General features: G+C 35.6%; 1 protein-coding gene across 1 annotated transcript in view; it reads right to left on the bottom strand.

Moving 5' to 3' along the window:
* FBXL17 (F-box and leucine rich repeat protein 17) overlaps nucleotides 1–23,252 on the bottom strand; it is a 470,506-nt gene that overhangs the window by 423,235 nt on the left and 24,019 nt on the right. Inside the window, exon 4 of the mRNA XM_054589993.1 lies at nucleotides 8,681–8,812. Coding sequence (XP_054445968.1) covers nucleotides 8,681–8,812 — 132 coding nt within the window. The remainder of the gene's footprint in view (nucleotides 1–8,680; nucleotides 8,813–23,252) is intronic.

The following is a 23,252-nucleotide window of genomic DNA, read 5'->3' as shown; positions in this document are numbered from 1 at the left end:
AACTATGTGTGACTACAAATTAAATAATACTATATTGCTGTTCATGGTATCATGTATGTTAGTTTTTTTTTCATGTTTAAAGCATTTCGAATCATCATAGTAGTTGCCTCTAACAGGATATGGTGAGATGGCACTGGATGCAAAACAACAGAGATTTACATCCACTTTATTTGCTTTATTAATTCAAGAAAAAGAAACAAATTAACAAAATGTGAAAAACTGGGACAACTGTAATAGCATAAACAATAAAATATTTAAATTTAAAAATAAATAAATGTCAATGTCTGGGTAATGGGCATATAGGTTTTATTATTCTTTTTAGTACTTTGTATTTTCCCTAATTTCTCAAAATTTGAAAAATAACTTAAAAACCCAAAAAATATGATCAAGTTTCACATTTGGTGAAATCCCATGCTATAATCCTCATTACCTAGACTCAAGAAACTTAACAACCTTGTTCCTTACCTTTCTTTACAGACCCAAATATGATCACTTCCCCTACCCATCCTGCCTATAAAGCTAATCAATCTTATTCTAACACCGACCACTTAGTAAACATCCTGCATATTTTCCTGATGCCTGTCTTTGTTAATTCTGTTTCTCCCAATTGCAATCACTTTCCCTGACCCAAAAATGTTTGCTTGCTTCACAATCACCATATCACTGTATATCAATCAAGACCCAGTTCAAATATCACCTACCATTTATATGAATTCCTGATTCCTCTTTTATATCTCACACAAGTAACTATTTTTATGATTGACACTTCCATAGCACTTAAGCCTAGACCCAAATCGCTTCTCTTTAGCAATATAACTCTTTTAATTCCTCAACACCTCTCTTATGTGCCTGGCACATAGTAGGTATTCAAATGTTAACTAAACTGAACGAACATTTGAAGTAGTGGTAAGGAACAGAGTAGAAAGTTATCGGTTCAGCCCTGGCTAGTGCAGCTCAATCGGTTGGGAGTTGTCCTGCAAACCTAAAGGTCACGGGTTTGATTCCAGGTCAGGGCACATGCTTGGGTTACAGACTCTGTGCTCTGCCCTCATGGGTGCACTTGCAGAAGGCAAAAGGTAACCAACCAATGTTCTCCCTCACATCAATGTTTCTCTCCCTCCCTATCTCCCACCCTTCCCCTCTCTCTAAAATAAAAGTTTTTTTTAAAAAAAAAAAGAAAGAAAGTCATCAGTTCATTAATCCATTAAAATTTCTGTTAAATGTGCTGGACAAAAATGATATGGTAATAGCATCTGAATCCAAACTTCACAAAAATATAAAATAGTATAATTTCACAAAGTAAAAGTTGTTAGATAAAGAATGCAATTCTATTAAAGTTAATTATGTTCAAATTTGCACATGATTAAGATCAACATTGAAAACTATCTTGAAGACTGCTTTCTTACATGATAATTTTCCCAGAAAATATTCTAATATATCTCCATTGGTATTTACAGCTTACCCTGAAATCAGTTATCATCCTAGCAAAAAGATCTTCCACTCATGCTTACAGTTAACTTCTTCCTTCAATGTCTCACACCACCTGTTTGTGTTTGTGGGTTTTTTTTAACTGAGGTTTGTTTTATTGCCCAGCATAAGGTGAATCTTGGTGATTGTTCCACATGGGCTTAAAAGACTACATTCTGCTACTGTGGGTGGAATGATCTATAAATGTCCATTAGGTTAATTTGGTTAATAATATTGTTCAAGTCTTCTACATCCTTACTGAGTTTCTCTCAGCTCATTCCATCATGTATGAAAAAGTTCTGAAATAGCCAACTGTGATTGTGGATTCGTCCACTTCCCCTTTCCATTTTACAAGTTTTTTACATTTATATTTTGACACTATGTTATTAGGTACAACCCAGTTCAGGTTCCTTATTTCCTCTTTTTGGGGTTTTTTTTTATTATTCTTCAAGTATAGTTGTCTCCATTTTCCTGCCACCACTTTCCCCTGCTCCACCCATCCCCTCTCCTACCCTCAATGCTGCCCTCCCTTTGGCTTTGTCCGTGGGTCCTTTATGCATGTTCCTTGATGACCATCCCCCTTCTTTCCTCCATTATCCCCCTCTTTCCTCCCTTGGATTACTGTCAGTTTGTTCTTTATTTCAATGTCTCTGGTTATATTTTGCTTGCTTGTTTGTTTTGTTGATTAGGTTCCACTTATAGGTGAGATCATACTGTATTTGTCTTTCGCCCCCTGGCTTATTTCACTTAGCGTAAAGCTCTCCAGTTCCATCCATGCTGTCACGAAGGGTAGGAGCTCCTTCTTTCTTTCTGCTGCATAGTATTCCTTTGTGTAAATGTACCATAGTTATTTGATCCACTCATTTACTGATGGACACTTGGGCTGCTCCCAGCACTTGGATATTGTAAATTGTGCTGCTATGAACATTGGGGTGCATAGGTTCTTTTGAATTGGTGTTTCAGGATTCCAGTCTGTGTTTTAAAGGGAGATAATGTTTGGTTCAAGGACATATAGATTAGACCCATCTGTAATGTATCTGTGTAATCAAGGGAGCTTGGAGACAAATGTCTGGGAATCTAACAGATCTTGGTTAGAATCTTGACTTTGATGCTTTGATTTGTTGTTACTTAACCTCTCTAAGCCTCAATACACTCATCTGTACAATGGAATAAAAAATAAGCTACCTGGATTAATTATGTAAAATTGCACAGTGCCTGGTACATTACAAATACTCATTGAAGATAACTAGTATTAAATATGCTTAAAAATCTGTGACAGCAAAACCCAGAAATTATATACAGAAATGTAATAAACAACAATAAAATGAAGCTCAGTATCTTTAGGTCCCCTTCTTTAGAATGCCACATTCATGCATCACTGTTTACTGAAAGCTACTACTCTGTGTGCAAGTAAATGTCTCATCCATTAAGAGGCGAAAGGGCAATGAAGGCAAATAGCTATCCTGGGAGATTTTGGAGGCTGAAGTGAAAACTGACTCTCTCACAAATGTAAATCATTTTTGGGGGAGATTACAAGTAAACTCACTTCACAGGGAGTGCTTGAGAAATAAGCTATCAGGAGTGCAGTGGGAGAACTGAGGGGAGTGAGGGCCAAATCCTTTAATATATGAATTCTAAGTAGAAAAGTAAATGAATGAAGAAACATAAGCCTTCATATAATACTGAATTAACTACTACTATTTAAGCTCTGATGCAAATATTTACCTTACATAACCCAGCTGATGATGACATGACTACCAGTCTACTTACTTGGCTGTAGCAAGAGCCTCAAATCACAGCAAGCATCAAAAAGAAGTTAAACTGTGAGTAGCTAATGGGTGAAATAAGAACATAGTAGGTGATATTAGGCACTGACACAGCCCAATTCAAACCAGTAGACTTCAGAAACTCTGGTACAAAGTAGAAGAAAAGTGACCTTTATTGAAGATCTCCTATGTATGAAACACATTTGGTACTTTACCTCATAATCTCATTTAGTCTGATCCCCATAAGAGCATGTTTAAAGTAGTTTTATATCCTTTCTGCAAATGAGGAAATGAATGCACAAAATTTAAGATAACCCAAATCACATGAGTAAGAAACTACACAGTCAAGGCACGAACTGAGTTCAATTCAATTCAAACATAGCGTTTGCCTCAATCACTCCTTAAAAACGCTTCTAGCCTCAAAGAAGAAAGCCTGGAGGTGACTTTAGATCCTACCTTATCTGTGTAAGCCTCCAAGAGGTAATAAAATTAAAACAATAAAAAACAATGTTACAAATAATGTTATAGCAGCAGCAAGGACTCCAGGAGATGTCATAGAATTATAACACTAGTAAAATAACAATTCACCAGGAGGTTGAAATAAAAGGTCACAATTAACTTTCAGGAAATCAAGTTTTAATCAGGAAACATTAATAATTTCCTTAAAACAGTCTAAAGTCTATTCATAATACATTATTACTTCCTTGATAATTCAGAAAGTCTATACTAGTTCACAACTCAACTCTACAAAAAAGAAGGTATTTTAAAAAAACAAATACATACAACACATACAGATCTAGTATCAAATATGATGACTACAGGACTCAGCATGGAAGCTATTTTCATAAGAATTCATAAAATCCTAGTACAGTACTTTAAAACATCAGATTGGATAACAAATGATACATAACCTATCCGGCCCCCATCATTTTACAACTGAATAAAAAGCTGTCCAGAGAGTTCCTCTGTCCAGAAAGTAGAGAAACAGAATATAAAACAAATAAAGTAAAGAAGCAGGCAGAATATACTTAATGAGATTCCTAGATCATCAGTAACTATACATACAAACTAAATATGCTTTAAAATAACTTTGGAGCAAATATTGCACAGCAGTGATGTGAAAGCTATCATTAGGAGCAGGAAAACAGTGTATACAATACACTAGACCCTCACTATAGTTGTATTCTTCACATCTCTTTCTAGACTCTATACAAAAGTTTTATGATGAATGTAAACTATATCCATGTAGGTGCATGGCATCTGTCTAACTCAAAAATGACTAAAACAGACATTCATTCTCTTATGGAAAGATTTTCTTAAAGATTTGAGATGTAAATCCTAATTTTTTGCCTCAGCATAATCCATTTGAGTCTTAAAATGTCAAATCACTGTCCTCAATTTCCATGTGAATAAAAATTTTTCTTCTGGTAAACACAGAGATCCTTCCCCTATTCTAAATTTTATCTTACTTAAATTAGTGCCACAAATAAGGATGTTTGAATATCTTGCTTTGTATAAAACAGCAAGTTCATCTTTTAACATTCTAGCTGCAACTAATACTTAAAATTATTTTAATAAAAAATTTTTCCATTTCCCTGGCTGGTGTGGCTCAGTGGGCTGGTGGTCATCCCACAAACTGAAAGGCCAGGGCACATGCCTGGGTTGCGGGCCAGGTCCCCAGTTAGGGGCAGGCAAGAAGCAACCAGAGGATGTTTCTCTCACACACTGATGTTTCTCTCCTTCTCTTTCTCCCTCCCTTCCCCTCTAAAAATAAATAAAAACTTTTTAAAGAAATTTTACCATTAAATTCACCTAAAGAATAAAAGTTTTAAATAAACCATAATATCTGCAAAAGCTGTGTACACGCACTTTGTTATCTTTTTAGTTATATCAAGGACACAAAAAGCTATCACTGAAATATACAAAGACAATGCTGCCACCTAAAGGCCAAGATGTAACATGAAAAGAAGTGTACTCAGTCAAATACTGCCAATGTATGAAAGCAAGCAATTTGATATTTTAAAGTTATCAAAGTTTATATTTAAATAAAAACACTATGCTATGATGCTACATAGCAAAGATGCTACACATACTACACAATGAAGCTCTAAAACTCTTTTGAGAAAATTCACTTTAATAAGAGAATCAGCAAAATAATTTGGCTAATGATTAATATCTGTAGAGGTCAAATACTGTTGGCATCCTTTCAGATACAGTAGTCTCCCAAATATTTCTATTAGTTGTTAATGTAAAATATTTTTCCTATTTGATGATGTCTATATTTCCTGTTTGTAATTACATATAAAATATAAATAGCTGCATAGATATTTGCCTTTAACCAGACCACAATTATTTCTACTTAGACTATTTAAAATATTCATTGTTAAATGACTAATAACAACACTTTTCAGAATTAAGACAACCCAACTACTTAAAATTATAGTTTTTCAAGCAATTAAAATAGTTTTCCTTATTTCATAAATTCCAAGATTACAAAGCAAAGTTCCTATAGGAGGTTAGTTAGCAGTAACGCAATTGTCCAAAATACAGAGTTCAAAGTATTCTAAATATTCTTTTCTGAGAACCTTAAGTTGAAAAAAAAAACTTTATTAAACTGAACTTTCTTTAGTATCTGGCAAAATTACTTTAAATTTCCAATGAAATCAAATATTTACTAAATAGCCCTATATACAAAACTGCTTCCCTTGGTATTTAAATATATAACAACTTTTTTAATGGACCACGATATTAAGATTAAGCTAATGTGAACATAACTAGAACCTTCAAAACAATATATAGTTAAAAATGTATATACATTGAATCCCTTTCAGAAACCACTGACTAAATTTTTTTACAGATTGTATTTATTTATTCTCAGAGAAGGGAAGAAAGAGAGGAAGAGAAACATCCATTGGTTGCCTCTCTCTCATACCCAACCGGGGACCCAGCCTACAACCCAGGCATGTGCCCTGATGGGAAATTGTACCTGTGACCCTTCAGTCAGCAGAATGAAGCCCACTGAGCCACACCAGTCAGAGCCACCAGCTAAAATTGTTAATGTGTCAAAAAAAGATGTTGCTTTGTGTTTACTCAACAAATATTCCCATTATGTGGTAAATACAAAAAAAAATTAAGTTCAGTTTACCATCCTTCATCTTGAGGGTAGTGGAAATCAACAAATAACAAATACAGTCATAATCTCATGAAAACTACTCATTTTTAGTAGTTTATTTTAAATTGTCACCTGAGAATATGGTTTATTGATCGCAGAGAGAGAGGGGGAGAAAAGGGAGAGACTGAGAGAGAGAATATCAAACCTGCAACCCAGGCATATGCCCTGACAAAGAAAAGAACCCGCAACCTTTGGGTGTATGGGTCGGTACTCCAACCAACTCAGCAACCCAGCCAGGGCTTTTAGTAATCTTTTATGAGTAAGAGTTTGTACTAGACAATTTAAGGACATTATGTCATTTAATCATCAAAGCCACAAAACACAAGACAAGTATTAACCTCATCTGCAAATGGGGCTCAGAGGGCTTAAGTAACTTTCCCAGAGTCACAAAGCAAGTAAGTGGATACCAGGATTCAAAATTCAGTCTCCTAACCAAGAAGATTTTATTCCCTCTACAAGATCATATGGCTTCAGGAGTGGTTAATAACTTTTTGCAAAATGCAGTAAAGAGAAAAGTGAAACATTTTTACTAAATAATTTCAGACACAAAAATAATTCTATGTGGTAATAAAAGCATTTACTTTTAATTCAGATTGTTTCAATTTTTCTAACTGGAATAGTTTTTAAATAGCACTATCTCACTTGAATTGCTGATGGTTCTGGAAACCTTTCAAGACTTAAATTAATATCATATGTATTTATCAAATTTAATAAACTAACTCTATGGAGGCAACAAAAAGATCTCTTTATTTTGGGGATACAATTAAAAAGTAAGTCTTCTTTGGCCCTAATCGGCACAGCTCAGTTAGTTAACTATTGCACAGTAAAGTGAAAGGTATGTGGTTCGATTCCCAGTCAGGGCACATGCCTGGGTTGCGGATCCAGTCCCTGGTTGGGACATGCGCAAGAGGCAACAGATCAATGTTTCTCTCATGCATTAATCTCTCTCTCTCCCTCTCCTTCCCTCTCCCTTCCCCTCTCTAGAAATACATAAATAAATAATCTTTAAAAAAAGTCTTTGTAAATATGCTAAATATTCAAGACAAACCTTGACAATTTTAATTTTTTTTTAATCCTCACCCAAGGACCTGTTCATTGATTTTAGAGCTAGTGGAAGAGATAGATCAATGAAAGAGAGAAACATTAATCAGTTGCCTTTTGTACACCCTCCAACCAGGGACCAAACCTGCAACCTAGGCATGTGCCCTAACCAGAAATCAAACCCCTGACTCTTCAGTTTATGGGACTGCACTCCAACCAACTGAACCACACTGGCCACAGCAACCTTGTCTGTTTTTAAGTGCACCTTTCTTCAGCATTGAAAACTCTATTAGTACCTCCCTAGTGACAACTTCCGTTAACTTGTACTATGTATCTATCAAATCAAAATTAAATGAATTTTGAATATTATTCAGCCCTAAAAAAGAAATGAAGCTCTGACACATGCTACAACAGGGATGAACCATGAAAACATTGTTTTAAGTGAAAGAAGCCAGACACAGAAAACCATATATTATATAATTCCACTTACATGAAATGTCTAGAACAGGCAAAGCCATAGACATAGAAAATAGATCACCAATTGCCAGGGGCTGAAGGAAGGGTAAATAGAGAATGATGGCTAATGAGCACAGAGTTTGTTTTCATGGTAATGAGCATATTCTAGAATTAGTGGAGATGATTGTACAATTTTGTGAATATACTAAAATCACTGAATTTACACTTTAAAAGAGTGAAGGTATGACATGTGAATTATATCTCAATAAAACAAAATTAAATGATTTTAAATATATCACATATAAAACATTAAGTGTGAATAAGTAACACATGTTTGTGCTTAGAATATAAAACCTATGTAGCTACCAAGATTGTCTTCCTCAATTTATGGAATCACCATTTTTCACCATATTTAGAGAAAGGCTCTGTTTCACAAGTGTACATCTTCCTGAATATTAAAAAATTCCAACTACTTAGTATTATTATAATCTCTAGGGGAATCAGAAAGAACTACAACCACATACTCATGTTTTACAACTAAAATTTATTTTTTTCCAATACATCTGAGCTAGCTGATTGTCGTGCAAGTGCCACATACAAGCACTTATACACCTAGAGGATCAATTTGTAAAATCATTGTTTTGAGAGAGTTCTTGCTTTTAAGTAGGATTTGCCTCTAAACCACCAAAAAAATAAGCGAAAGAAAATTTAAAGATATATGGTAAAATTTAAAAGTTAGAAACAAAATGAAAAACACAAGGACTTAAGAAGTACTTACTAATTTGTTTTCTTGCATGTATATTCTTTGTAATTTCAGGCAGCCCTTAGCTATGACGATCATGCCTTCATCTGAGATCTTGTAACACTGGCCGAAATGAATATCTTTCAGTTCTCTGCATTTTGAGCCCAGCTGTGAACAAAAAGATTTGGCTAAATGCTTAGAAAATAACAAAGGTAGCATATTTCTGGTAAAATTTCCATATAATTTTTAAAAATAGCCATATCAAAATTGTATAATTGTTTATGAATTACTTTTAAAATAAAATGCAAGCAATCTATCATTTAAAGCAGTATTGTATAAGCCTTTCCACCTACTAATCTACCTCCTTGCTTCAACTATCTCACATTATATGCCCACCTAAGTGCCTAGATTGCTTAAGACTTCAACTCACATCTTTATTTCTCAAGTCTTTATAGCAGTTATAGTGTTACACTGAGTGGGGCATCAGTCCAAGGCATAAAACAAAGGTCCATGAAATAAAACAAAGGACCAGTGAGTAAAAGAATATAATTCATGGAATTCTAGTTCTACTGCTGAATGTCCCCGTGAATCATTTCTCTCCTTTGGCACAATTACTCTGTGAAAAAGAAAAAAGTCTGAATATGCTACAGCTAATATTCTAAAAGTACTTATTCACACACTGTAGTACATAACCTAAAAATATAAAAGGACAAGCAACATTCTGATTGAAATCCCAACTGTACCTTAAATAATTAATGAACAAGCACAATGTTCCCATTTAAAAACATTAAGTATCAACAAAGAACAAATTACATTGTATTTCCTTTCGAAATCCATAATGGAGATTAGATTATCAAAGCAAATTATAAATGAATGCTGTTTTATGAGCATTGCATATGAAAAGAGTCACCTTCCAGCTAAAATTAAAGACTTACTTTAGAAACAACCTATGTATCAAAAATGAGCAAATAGTTACATAAAAGCAATTAAAACCTGGTGTTGGCAAGGGTTCAAAGTATGGTAATAAACACTGGTAAGAGTATAAATTAGTAATAAAAATTTTCCTGGAGGGCTTCTAACCATAAATTTAAAAAATTATTAAAAATGTATGTGAAAAAATGCATGACTCCACTTCTAAATATTTACTAAAAAATTAACTAAAGAGGAATGTGTAACTGGATAGCTACGTTGTAAAGTAAGCATACTAAAATGTTAATTATATCATCTAAGTAGTATGTGTTTACTGTAAAATTCAAATTTTCCATATATTTAATTTTTTTCATAATAAACTGTTGGAATAATCAATGAAAGGTGTGTTGGTAAGATTTAGCTAAGAAAAATTAGCAGAAGGAATTTTTTAATTTTTTTATATATATTTATTTATTCCACACAGAAAGAGGAAGGGAGAGAGATATCCTTGTGAGAGAAACATCTATCTTTTACCTCCAGCAGGTGCCCCAACCAAGGACCAAACCTACAATGTAGGTACCGTATTTTGCCATGTATAATTGGTACTTTTTGCCCAACTTTTTGATGGAAAAATAAGGGTGTGCATTATACATGGGTGGTACTAATTCTATACCTATATAAATGTTTTTAATTATTTTACTTGCGTATTAAAAGTGTAACTCTAAAAAGCAATGATATTTGTACGTAAAATACCACCCTTTATAATATAAAAAACAAGTATCTAAATACAAATAAATAAATAATTGAATAAAAAAATGGAAATGAAAGATTTTTTTTCCCCTGAAAGTTTGGGCCAAAAATATGGGTGAGCAATATACACAGTAAAATATGGTATGTGCTCCGGCTGTGAATCAAACCTGTGACCTATGGGTTTATGGGACAACACTCCAACCAATTGAACCACATCAGCCAGGCCAAAACAAAATTTTTTTAAAAAGAGTAGAAAACAATCTAAAGTTATAAATTAGGGTGCTTTCATAAGATTATTATATTGTGATTAAAACTGAAGTAAACACAAATAAAAATGATAATTTTTACACAAGTTTGTATAGTATAATAAAGTTTTACAAATTGTGCATATTTAAACATACGTATATGTACATAGAAAAGAAACTAAAATATGTAACAAGGTGTTAACAGTAGTTAGTCTAATTAGTGCATTAATGGCTCGTGGGTTTTTTTTCTTTTCTATCTCACATTTTTTTAAAAAAATTACTTTTATAATAAAACCTTTCAAATTCTGTTTCAAGTACTGATATTATGAGAAAGTAAGTGATTTCAGTCATTTTCCTAGGGTGGTGATATATATAAACTATGTATTTTAACATAGGCTACACTATAACCAATTATATATTCCATTAGATAAATAAACTCCATGAAGACAGAAGTTTGTTTTGTTAACTAACATATCCCTGGTGCCAGCCCAGTGTCATACACTTACTCAGTTGTTACTTAGTAAATATTTGCTGACTGAATGAAAGGTTGATCAGGGTTACACACTATAGAAGCCACTTTGAAAAATGCGGACAAATATAGGAAACCATGATTATGGTCTCATAATATTTCAGTTAATTCAGGAGTTCTAAATTGGGTCCATGGGTAGAATTCAGAGTGAATAAGGGAAAAAATGTACATTTTTTTTAGTTTCATAACTCTCCTCTAAATCAACTTTAGCCTTTCTGTCACCTATTTATGTAAGGAATAAAAAAACAGTATTTAGCAGTACATAGGACTTGGTAAACAACAGAAATCAAAGACAATTTCATATAATATTACTGCTGTTGCAGGTACAATAAAATATTATTTTTGTTCATCAGTATTCATCATGTTCCTAAGATCCACTACCAGATCTTATAATGCATTAAAAAGGTACATGTGTTTCCAGAACAAATGTACAATGGCACATTACTTAAACCTGAGAAATCTGAATCCAAAGCCAATTATGGGGGAAGCACAGAACCAACTTGATAATCCCTACAGAACTGCCAATAGGCTCACAAATGCCTGGCTGTGAGGGCAAGGTTGGTGCTAAAAACACAGGATTCTTGAAAGTCTGCTTTAGGGCTGTTAAGATCATCTCCCATTACTGTACAACCTGACCTTGATACTCTTCCACCATAGTAAAAGACTGGAGTTCACTGGAGAGAGTAAAACATAGGGTCTTCTGACTGGGATACACTATTCCTACCTGAGGGCAAAAGCACATTGTTGAAAATGTGGGCACAATGTGAAAGCTTATACAGTGAATATGGGAGAATTAAAAAAATTAATTTTATAAAATGTTCCAGGATAGAAGGCTACAGACATCCAGACTGAAAGGACTGACTCATGTGTTCAGCACAAATGACAATAAATAGACCCATGGCAAGGCAAATCATCATAAAATTTCAGAATTACAAGTATTAAAAAAAAGATTCTACAGACTTTCAGAGAAATAGATTCATACAAAGGATTAAGAATTTTTTTAAAAGGCATCATATTTACTAACAACAATACTGAAAGAAAACAAGAGGTCAATGCCATCAAATTCTAAAGGAAAATTATTTCACATCCAGAACTCTATACTCAGGATTCAGACTATGAAATAAGTGTGAGGTTAGAAAACAGAAATTTCAGACATGCCTCTCGTATATTCATGATCAAGAAACTATTAGAATCCATGCTGTACAAAACATGACAATATACCATGAGAAAGAAGACATGACGTCTGAGTAATACAACATCTAAAACAACAGCAAGATGAGGAATGCCTTAAGGATAACGGTGAAGGTAAGATACTAAAATGACCACTAATACAAGAGTATTTATATACAAGAAGTCCATCATGGAGCCTTCAGACTATGCCAGGAAATTCTGCTTTAAGGAGACAAATTTTGATTAAGTATCTACATATAGATATACTAATACAACTGAGGAAAAGCTTTTGGCTCCTTTAGTGTTATAACTACAAAAACTAAGCAGGCTTTTACCAATCTGCCATCTGCACTGGAATCCCCACCAAGGTGCAGATTTTTGTGAAAATCCTTATAGGGAAGACCATCATTCTTGAGGTTGAACTCTCAGATACAATAAAAAATGTAAAGGCCAAGATCCAGGATAAGGAAGGAATTCCTCCTGATCAACAAAGACTGATCTTAGTTGACAAGCAATTGGCAGATAGACATAGTTTATCTGACTACAACATTCAAAAGGCATCCACTCTTCATCTTGTGCTGAGACTTCAGGGTGGTGCTAAGATATGAAAGAAGTCTTACACCACTCCCAAGAAGAATAAGTATAAGAAAAAGGAGGTTAAGCTGGCTGTTCTGAAATACTACAAAGTGGAGATAATGGCAAAATCAGTTGGATTTGTCGGGAGTGCATTCGGATGAGAAGTGGTGCTAGAATTTTTATAGCTAGCCACTTTGACAGACATTATTGTAGCAAATGTTGTCTGACCTATTGCTACAACAAACCAAAAGACAAGTAATTATATTTGGGTTAATAAAAGACAAGAACAAAAAAACTTAAATATTAAAAATTTAATTTTTAAAAGGGCAGAAAGAGATGTTTGTTAATTTCAATAAAAACAAAATTCTATAGAGAAAAAGATAGGTACACAATTGTAAAATGTAAACACTGAATATTTTTTAATCAAAATTGTAATAGAATTATGTGAGGAAGATGACAAGAAAGGAAACAGGGAGGGATAAATGTTCAACTTCCAAGCAAGGAATCAGCATAGATGTTCTTTTTTTTTTTCTTTTCTTTTCTTTGTTTTTTTTTAACAAAGGTCAGGCAGATTTGTTAGCAGTCTCTTTAAAAGACTGGAGTCTCCTAAACTCAATTGCATGCTTCGCATCTGTTGTACTTGGGCTGCCATCATCATGGGATGCATGATTTGGGGGTGGGGGAAACAAGGTAGACTAATGCAAACATGAGGTTCATGCTGCCTAATGAAGGATGAAGTCCTTTGTCTCTGAGCCAAGCATCTTGGGCCTTCTGTCAGCTTCTAAGAAACCATGGCAGGCTAATTGTGATCGTGCAAACAGGGGAAAATCTTAGTCTCTTCACAGTTCTTGACACATTACCCACAAAAGTTAATATCACCTATTTAATTATATGTCTGATAAAATTCATGATAGACTGTGGTCAAAGGTGTAAGGAAACAGGGATTCTTGTATTGTTGGTAGTTATAAATTCATATTACTTCTTTCAAAGGCAACTTGGCAATATCTTTTTGTCTTTTTTTAATATATATTTTATTGATTGTGCTATTACACTTTTCCCATTTTTTTCTCCCCTTTATTCCCCTCTGCCCTACATCCTCCTCACCAGCATTCCCTCGCCCCCTTAGTTCATGTCCATGGGTCGTACACATAAGTCCTTTGGCTTCTCCATTTCCTCTACTACTCTTAACCTCTCCCTGCCTATTTTCTACCTTCCAATTATGCTTCTTATTCCCTGTACCTTTTCCCCCATTTGTCCCCTCTCCCTCCACTCTGATCTCCATTTCTGGGCTTCTGTTTCTGTTCTAGTTGTTTGCTTCATTTGTTTTTTGTTTTTGTTTTTGTTTTTTAGGTTCAGCTGTTGATAGTTGTGTTTGTTGCTATTTTACAGTTCATAGTTTTTGATCTTCTTTTTCTTAGATAAGTCCCGTTAACATTTCGTATAATAAGGGTTTGGGATGATGAACTCCTTTAACTTGACCTTATCTGGGAAGCACTTCATCTGCCCTTCCATTATAAATAATACCTTTGCTGGATAGAGTAATCTTGGATGTAGGTCTTTGTTTTTCATGACTTTGAATACTTCTTTCCAGCCCCTTCTTGCCTGCAAGGTTTCTTTTGAGAAATCAGCTGATAGTCTTATGGGAACTCTTTTGTAGGTAACTGCCTTCTTTTCCCTTGCTGCTTTTAAGATTCTCTCCTTATCTTTAACCTTGGGTAACTTAATTATGATGTGCCTTGGTATATGCTTCGTTGGGTCCAACTTCTTTGGGATTCTCTGAGCTTCCTGGATATCCTGGAAGTCTATTTCCTTTGCCAGATTGGGATGTTCTCCTTTATTATTTTTTCAAATAAATTTTCACTTTCTTGCTCTTTCTCTTGTTCTTCTCCTTTTGGCACACCTATAATTAGGATGATGGAATGTTTAAAGTTGTCCCAGAGGTTCCTAAACCTTTCCTCACTTTTTTGAATTCTTGTTCCTTCATTCTGTTCTGGTTGAATGGTTATCCCTTTCTTCTACTCCAGATCATTGATGTTAGTCCCAGTTTCCTTCCCTTTACTGTTTGTTCCCTGTATTTTTTTTATTTCACTTTGCATAGCCTTCACTTTTTCCTCCATTTTGCAACCATACTCAACCAATTCAGTGAGCATCCAGATTACCAATGCTTTGAACTGTGCATCTGATAGGTAGGCTACCTGTTCATCACCTAGTTCTGTTTTTGGAGCTTTGCTCTGTTCTTTAATTTGGGCCGTATTTGTCTCCACATGCCTGTTACTTCGGAAGGGCAGAGCCTTACATATTCACCAGGGCAGGGCAACCCAGGTCGCTGCACTGTGATGAATGTTCTAAAAAGGATAAATCAAGAAAATATAGACATGGAAGGAAAATGCTTCTTCTCTACTACTTCCTTCTTCTGGAGGAAGTTCAATTAATATAATTCCTGGCGTCTTCACTGGTTAGTTTATATATAATAAACTGTACATGTTCAGCTAATTTCTACTCTTCTTCATCTTGGGAATACACTGCCCACAGGAAGCAAGCAATCTCCACTTCTACATAGGCAGGCCACCCTGCTGGGCTGGCCTACCTGATGATAAGTGAGTCAGATAGCTGAACTCCAGCATTGAGTCAGCAATCTCATTTAACTCTATTACTAAGCAACATTTTCCCATCTATCCTTTCTGAGTAATAAAGTTGATACTTTTTCTCTGTCATTATTCCTTTATCTTGCTTGTCAACTAGATCATATCCTAGGGAATAAAGAGACCTCAATACCTAGGGCACCATCCAGGATCACTGAGAAATAGAAGAATTGAATCTAGCCCTGGCTGGTGTGGCTCAGTGGATTGAGCACTGGCCTGTGAACCAAAAGATCACCAGTCTGATTCCCAGTCAGAATTCATGTCTGGGTTGCAGGCCAGGTCCCCAGATGGGAGCATGCAAGAGGCAACAGATTCATGTATTTCTCATGCACTGAAGTTTCTCTTCCTCCCTTCCCCTTTCTCTAAAAGTAAATAAATAAAGTCTTTTTAAAAACAGAATCTACATAAAAGGGGTGAATAAGGTATTCTGTAGGGTCTTAGACATCAGTGTATGAGGACAGGTTGGTAGAACCTCATGTTAAAACAGATCAAGTCAAACTTTTGCAACCTGGGAGAGAGATTTAAGTTGATTATATCATGTTTTGACCTTTGCAAGTGGTTTTGGTGGCTTTATCTACAAACAACTTTCTATAGAGGTAAGGGCCACATGATTAGCCATACACAGATAAGGACCACATGGCTGGCCAACAGACATTAGTAGCATGGGAACCCAAGCAACTTATTAAGGAAAGTTGTCTCATTTATAATTATCACTGTCATTTAGTCCCACTGCAGAAACTGATGTTCTGTTTTAGACATCACCATGGGACATAATAGGCAAGACTGCATATGCATCAGTGCCTATCTGCACTAATCACCATTATCCCAGCCATAAATGTGCTAATGTTTCAGACTATCCAGGCACTAGAGAGTCAGTCATTATACCCAGTGTATTTCCCAGTTTTGCTGATGTTCAAATCTCTCAATGCTGGAACCATATATCCATCATCCACAAAAAAAAACATTCAGGGGTCATTGCCTAAGCCCTATATAAATATCCCTGTCAAAACAGTAGTAGCAGCAGCAGCAGTAATTGTAGTAGTAGTAGTAGTGGTAATAGTAGAACTCTTTTAAATACAGCATTCTCTATGCAGGAAGAGAGTGCTAAAGACATTGTAGGTCTGGCCCTGCCAGAATAGAAAAATCTTTTTTTTTTATTTTATTTATTTATTTTTACAGAGAGGGGAAGGAAGGGAGAAAGAGAGGGAGAGAAACATCAATGTGAGAGAGAAAACTTCAATCAGCTGCTTCTCATACATGCCCTAACCAGGGTCCAAACCCACAACCCCGGCGTGTGCCCTGACCAGGAGTCGAATTAGCAACCTTTCTCTTTGTGGGACAATGCCCAACTGAGTCATGTTGGTCAGGGCCAAAATGGACAGATCTTAATAAGAGCCCTGGCATCCAGCTGAGACACCAAGCAGATGGAACTATAGAGTAAGAACCAGGCCTTGTCTAGATCATCCAAGTTAGATGGGTTTGGGAGAGATCCTGGGTTTTTCTCTGATCTATCATATTAAAGCATAAAACTGGGTGTAAACAAGATCAAGATAATTATCCCATAATTGCAATGCCTTTTAAAAGAAATCAGCCCCGGCTGGTGTGGCTCAGTGGATTGAGTGCCAGCCTGCAAGCTGAAGGGTCACTGGCTTGATTCCCAGTCAGGACACATGCCTGGCTTGCAGGCTGAGTCCTGGTAGGAGGCACAGAAGAGGCAACTACATGTTGATGTTTCGCTCCCTTACACTCTCTCTAAATATAAATAAAATCTTTTTTTAAAAAAATCAACATCTGGATTCTAGAACAGCATGTAAAGAACTTAGAAGCTGCTACTCCATCCTAATAATAAATAAAAAGCAAAACAAAATGAAAAATCAACATCTCTTAATATATCCATCAGAAAATAAGGTTACAGGGAACACCACTGCCCCCAAAACTGGAGAGACAAAACAGTGGATGCACAGAATCACAACTTGCCAGGGCAGAAACCACTTAAAACAAACCTCCCTCTGCAGGAACCAGTGCCAGGGTGGGAAACCCTGAACTGTAATTGATCTCCTCCTGTATAAAATAAATAACTTACCCTCATTTTATCCTAGCAAAACAATACCTCAAAATTACCTTCAGAATACTTTCGACCCTACCAAAGAACATTCTCAAATGGTAGGTAATCATCAGGTAATAATACCTCTCTGGTTGATGTTGCCTGGATGTGTATCACCACTCACCTTGGTTAGACACTGGAAAATGGCTGCCCTAGGGCCTTTCCAGGTAATGGAGGTTATCAACTTTGTGGGATTTCAGCTCCAACAACACCTCTCCATTCACACCCATCCTATACCTCATCGCTACTTGTACCTGGCACTCTATAATTCTAACTCCCATTCTTCACCCAAATAAATGGGTAACCTAAAACACAGAACCCTAGGATGTCATTTAAGATGTTTTGAATTTTTATCAATATGAGTCTGGTTCCCTAGGAAAAGTACAAGTCAGATGACTAATAATAAAAACTCTTCTCTAACTCAAGAACAATGTGTCAAGGGCATTTACCAGTCAATCCTTAGAAAAATGTTTAATGAAAAAGATAGTCTGGTAGCCACTTCACTTAAAAGAAGCCAGTCCAACCCTGGCTGGTATGGCTCCATAGTCTGCAAACCTAAAGGTCTCTGGTTCAATTCCCAGTCAAGGCACATGCCTGGGCTGCAGGCCACATTCCCATTTGGGGGCATGTGTGAAGCAACCAACTGACATCGATGTTTCTCTCCTTCTCTTTCTCCCTGCCTTCCCCGCCCTCTAAAAATAAATAAATAAAAACTTTATAGAAGAAGCCAGTCCATCCACCCATTAAGCTATGGTTCATTTTGGCAGTAATTAAACTATAAATAAATATAATAAAAAATGGATTGTTCTTGATTCATACTTTTCTTATTTATAATAATTATTCCAGATTTTTCACAAATTTACTCAAAAACATCCAAAGATTATTTTTCAAATGTTTCATAAAATGTTGAGAGGTGATTCTCCCAGCACCTCAAATTTTAATTAAAATTTTTCACATGACCCTTGAGAATTTACCAAAGAGAATCTATTTTAAGAAGCCATCTGTTATTACATGTTTATTTTTATAATAAAACAAACACCTTAAGAAGAGTAAACTTCAATCGACAAAGAAGGTAGACAAATGAACCCACAACATGGGGCCCACTGGGATAAAAATGAGAATTGGTCTTCCAATATCACATGAAAGCTGCTCAAAGCCAATATTAAGAAAATATTTTTAAAACATCAGGTATGCCACCTTCAATAGAAGAAGAAAGTTGTTTCTCTTACTTTCCATTCCCAATCTGTCACCACTGTAACTATCAGACATGCAAAAGAGACAGTGAATAAAACCCAATCCATATCTTCTAGCAAATTCACATGTTAACTGTTCATGTTTGTAAAATTATAAAAACAAAACTTTCATAATTTGATTTATTCGTTTTATCATGTGTAGTAGAGTTAGCACAGATTATGAGATATGGAAGAAAGCAAAGCAAATTTTTCAAACTGCCACTAACCTAACCCACTTTAAGGACTCAAATTTGAATCATCTTCCTAGACTTGCATTGTTCAATTTTTCTTTGTTTAAATACAATTCCATTCCATACAATAAAAATATGCTACATAAATACCCAAAATATGTGCCAATATTCTCTTTTAAATTCTATTGGCATGGTATATAATTTAAAATCAGATTAAGTGAAAATTTCCAACACACACAGAATAATCATTTGATGAATCTACTGCACACTGAAAAGATATTTAATTTTTTAGGAATCCAGCAAAAATGCTATATTAGCACCAATACACAAAAACCTTTGTTACTTATCGTAACAACTAATGTTACAACTGGTCAGATAAAGGAACAAGTGTGAAGGACACCTGGAGGAAGCCAAGGTGGGGAAGGATTGAGGCGGGGAGGTGTGGGTAGATGGGGAAGGGAAGAGCAGTGGTGGGTAAATGGAGACAAATGTATTGGAATGATAAAAAAAATTAAAGAAAAAAAACTTTTGCAATTAAACTTTTGCAACTTAACTTTAAAAATATAGAAAGCTATCAAGTGTCCATCAATAAATGAATATGAAAAAATGTGTTCTATACAGAAAATAGAATACTATTAAGCTATAAGAAGGAATGAATCTCTGATACATGCTGCAACATAGATGAACCTTAAAACATTATGGTAAGTAAAATGAGGCAAATGTAAAAGAATATTGTATGATTGCACTTATATGAGGTACCCAGAATAGGCCTAGAATTCATAGACAGAAATTAGAATAGAACTTACTAGGAGTGGAGGAAAAGGCGAGGGGAGTAAGAAGTAATTCCTTAATAGATATGTCGTTACTATTTGAAACGATAAAATTCTGGAAATAGATATCAGTAATGGTTATACAACAGTATAAATGTACTTAATGCCAGTGAATTATACACATAAAATGGTTAAAATGACAAATTTTATGTATATTTTACCACAAAAATTATAGACACATTAATAGCAAATGTCAAAAAAACTTCAGGAGGGGGGAAAAACTGCCAATAGTGATGTTAGCTCCCAAACCTGTTTTTTCCTAACTGTAATTATAACATAATTACATTAAATATTAAATAAACTGGGTCAAGATGGAGGCGTAGGTAAACTTCCCCTCTGTGCAAAACTACAGCAAACATTACAACTAAAACTTCAAAACAGATATCGCCCAGATTCGTCAGAAAACTGAGCTGTATGGAAGTCTGACAACCAAGGATTTACAGAAGCCACGTTCTCCCAGACAAGTAGGAGGGGTGAAAAGGCACAGAGAGGTTGCAGAACAGGCGGTCCCACATTCATGTGTGGTGGGTAAAAATTGGGACATATACCTCCGGAGTAAGGGATCCCAGCCCCAGACTAGACCACCCAACTCAAGGTTCCAGAGCCAGGAAGATAAATTCCCAGAACTTCTGGCAGTGTGGGGTTGGAATGGCAGAAGAAACTGTGGGGTTCTCAAGAGGCTCCTTTTAAAGGGTCTGCAACCAACTTAGGACTCATGCAGACCCATCCCCTCTAGGATTCAGCCAGGGCAACAGCTGGAAGGGCACAAGTGGCAAATGGAAAAAAGGGGAGAAAGTAAGGTGACTGGAAACAGGGTGAGTGCCAGGTGATAGCTTCCTCCTGGGCAAAACTCCAGAAGCCAGGCAGCAGCATTGTCCCCTCAAGCCTTCCTACACAGAGCTACAAAGTGGTGAACGGGTTGCCCCACCCTGGCTATTAATAAGGCTCCATCCCCACACAATTTACAGGTGCCTTTTACAGGCAGTCAAAGCAGCTCTACCTAATACACAGAAACAAACAGAAATACAGGGAGGCTGCCAAAATGAAGAGACAAAGAAATATGGCTCAAATGAAAGAACAGAACAAAACTCCAGGAAGAGAACTAAATGAAATGGAGACAAGCAACCTATCAGATGTAGAGTTCAAAACAATGGTTATCAGGATACTCAAAGAAATCACTGGGTACTACAACAGCATAAAAAAGACCCAGGCAAAAATGAAGGTTGCATTAACTGAAATAAAGAAAAATCTATAGGGAACAAAAAAAGTTGGGGGGGAAGCATTCAATCAGAATAAAAAGAATTCAAAAAGTGAGGATAGTGTAAGAAGCCTCTAAGACATCTCTAAACATACCAACATCTGAATCATAGGGATGCCAGAAGAAAAGAGCAAGAAATTGAAAACTTATTTGAAAAAAATGATGAAAGAAAACTTCCCTAATTTGGTGAAGAAAATAGACATACAAGTCCAGGAAGCACAGACAGCCCCAAACACATTGGACCCCAAGAAGACCACACCAAGACACATCATAATTAAAATGACAAGGAGTAAAGATAAAGGGAGAATCTTAAAAGCAGCAAGAGAAAAGCAGAAAAATGAGTTCCCATAAGACTGTCAGCTGACTTCTCAAAAGATACTTTGCAGGCTAGAAGGGACTGGCAAGAAGTATTCAAAGTGATAAAATTCAAGGAACTACAATCTAGATTACTCTATCCAGCAAAGCTATCATTTAGAATTGAAGGGCGGGTAAAGTGCTTCCCAGACAAGGAAAAACTAAGGGAGTTCATCAGCACTAAGCCATTATTATATGAAATGTTAAAGGGAACTATATAAGAAAAAGAAGATCAAAACTACGGACATTAAAATGACAACAAATTCACAACTATCACCAACTGAATCTAAAAAAAAAAAACTAAACAAATAAGCAGAACAGAAACAGAATAATAAATAGAGAGATCATTTGGAGGGTTATCAGCTGGGGAAGAAAGGGGGAGGATGGGGGAAAAGGTGCACAGATTAAGAAGTACAAATTGGTAGGTATAAAATAGACTGGAGGATGTTAAGAACAGTATAGGAAATGGAATAGCCAAAGAACTTAAATGCATGACCCATGGACATGAACTAATAGGGGGATTGTTGGAGGGAGTGGGGGGGGGGTACCAAGTGGGGGATGCAAAGGGGGAAAGCTGGAACAACTGTAATAGTATAATCAATAAAATATATTTAAAATAAAATTAATAAAATATAAAAGAAAGTATATTTAAAAGTAAAAAAACCATACACTTCAACTATTCCCCATAAAAACTGAGCATCTAAATTTGGTATGCTGTAAATTTTAATTATACTAAGAAGAAAAGAATCTAAAATAGCTCATTAATATTTTAATATTGATTATATATTGAAGTATATTTTATTTTGAATATATTGTGTTATATAGAGTATTAAAATTAGTTTATCTGTTGACCTTTACTTTTTTAATGTGGCTACAAGAAAGTTTTATATAACATGTGACTTGTATTTGTCAAACAGTGCTGGCCTGGGGAAGTCTGTGCAAACTGCCTCCTCAATACCACGCTGTGGTGTTCCAAGAGGCAGGGAGGGGAAGACAGCCTGGGTGAGTGACAGGACCCCTGATTACTGGGAGAACTTTCTGCCCTATTGGATATATAAGTATCTGTCAGGGCTTGCCATTGTCTTCTTGCTCTTTCCTTGTCTAAGCACAAAAAGAAAAGAAAGGGAGGGTTACTTTTGGAAGTCTAAAGCCAGGTTTCCTGTGGAAGTCCAGCTGGCCAGTTTAAATATGTCAGAATCTATTCAGAGAACCAAGGAGTGAGACAGAATGCCTTTTCTCTAGTAAGTATAAGTAAAGAGTTAAAGGCTTGTGATCCCAGAACTATCAGAAGCCCTGAAGCAGAGAAAGGGATTTGTGGACACTGGAAACTTGATCTAAAAGAGTAAAACGTTGTTTTTGCAAAATAAGAAAAGAAGGGTTAGGTGAAGAAGTGATTTAGGCTAAAAGTTGAAGTTCAATGGAAGAAAGGTATTTAATTAACCCTTACATAATTTTTATTTTTTTCTATTTTTCTCTAAAATATACACAAATCATGCACAATGATGAATGATTAATCATGACTTTATAACTCATGCTCCTATTTTGATAATCACACTGCAGAGGAGTATCATATAAATGATCAGATGGTTTTCTACTTTGTTCACTGGTCACAGTTGGGGAAATACTTAGTTTAATGAGGTAGGGTGCCATGGCAAAATAACCCATTCACCTGGGTGCAGATACATGGAATCCTGACGTGGAAACTGGGAGAAAACACTTTCTGGAGCAAGCTTACAAATTCAACAGAGGTTCTCCATCTGGGTCATAAGCAGCTCTCTGCCTGGCACAAAAAAAGTTTGTTGTCTCTCCAAAAGGCAG

Source organism: Pteronotus mesoamericanus, unplaced genomic scaffold, assembly GCF_021234165.1.
Source record: "Pteronotus mesoamericanus isolate MK-2021 breed Mesoamerican mustached bat unplaced genomic scaffold, CSHL_Meso_final scaffold_167, whole genome shotgun sequence".
In the NCBI taxonomy this organism is placed as follows: domain Eukaryota; kingdom Metazoa; phylum Chordata; class Mammalia; order Chiroptera; family Mormoopidae; genus Pteronotus; species Pteronotus mesoamericanus.
This window is presented reverse-complemented; position numbering and strand designations above follow the sequence as displayed.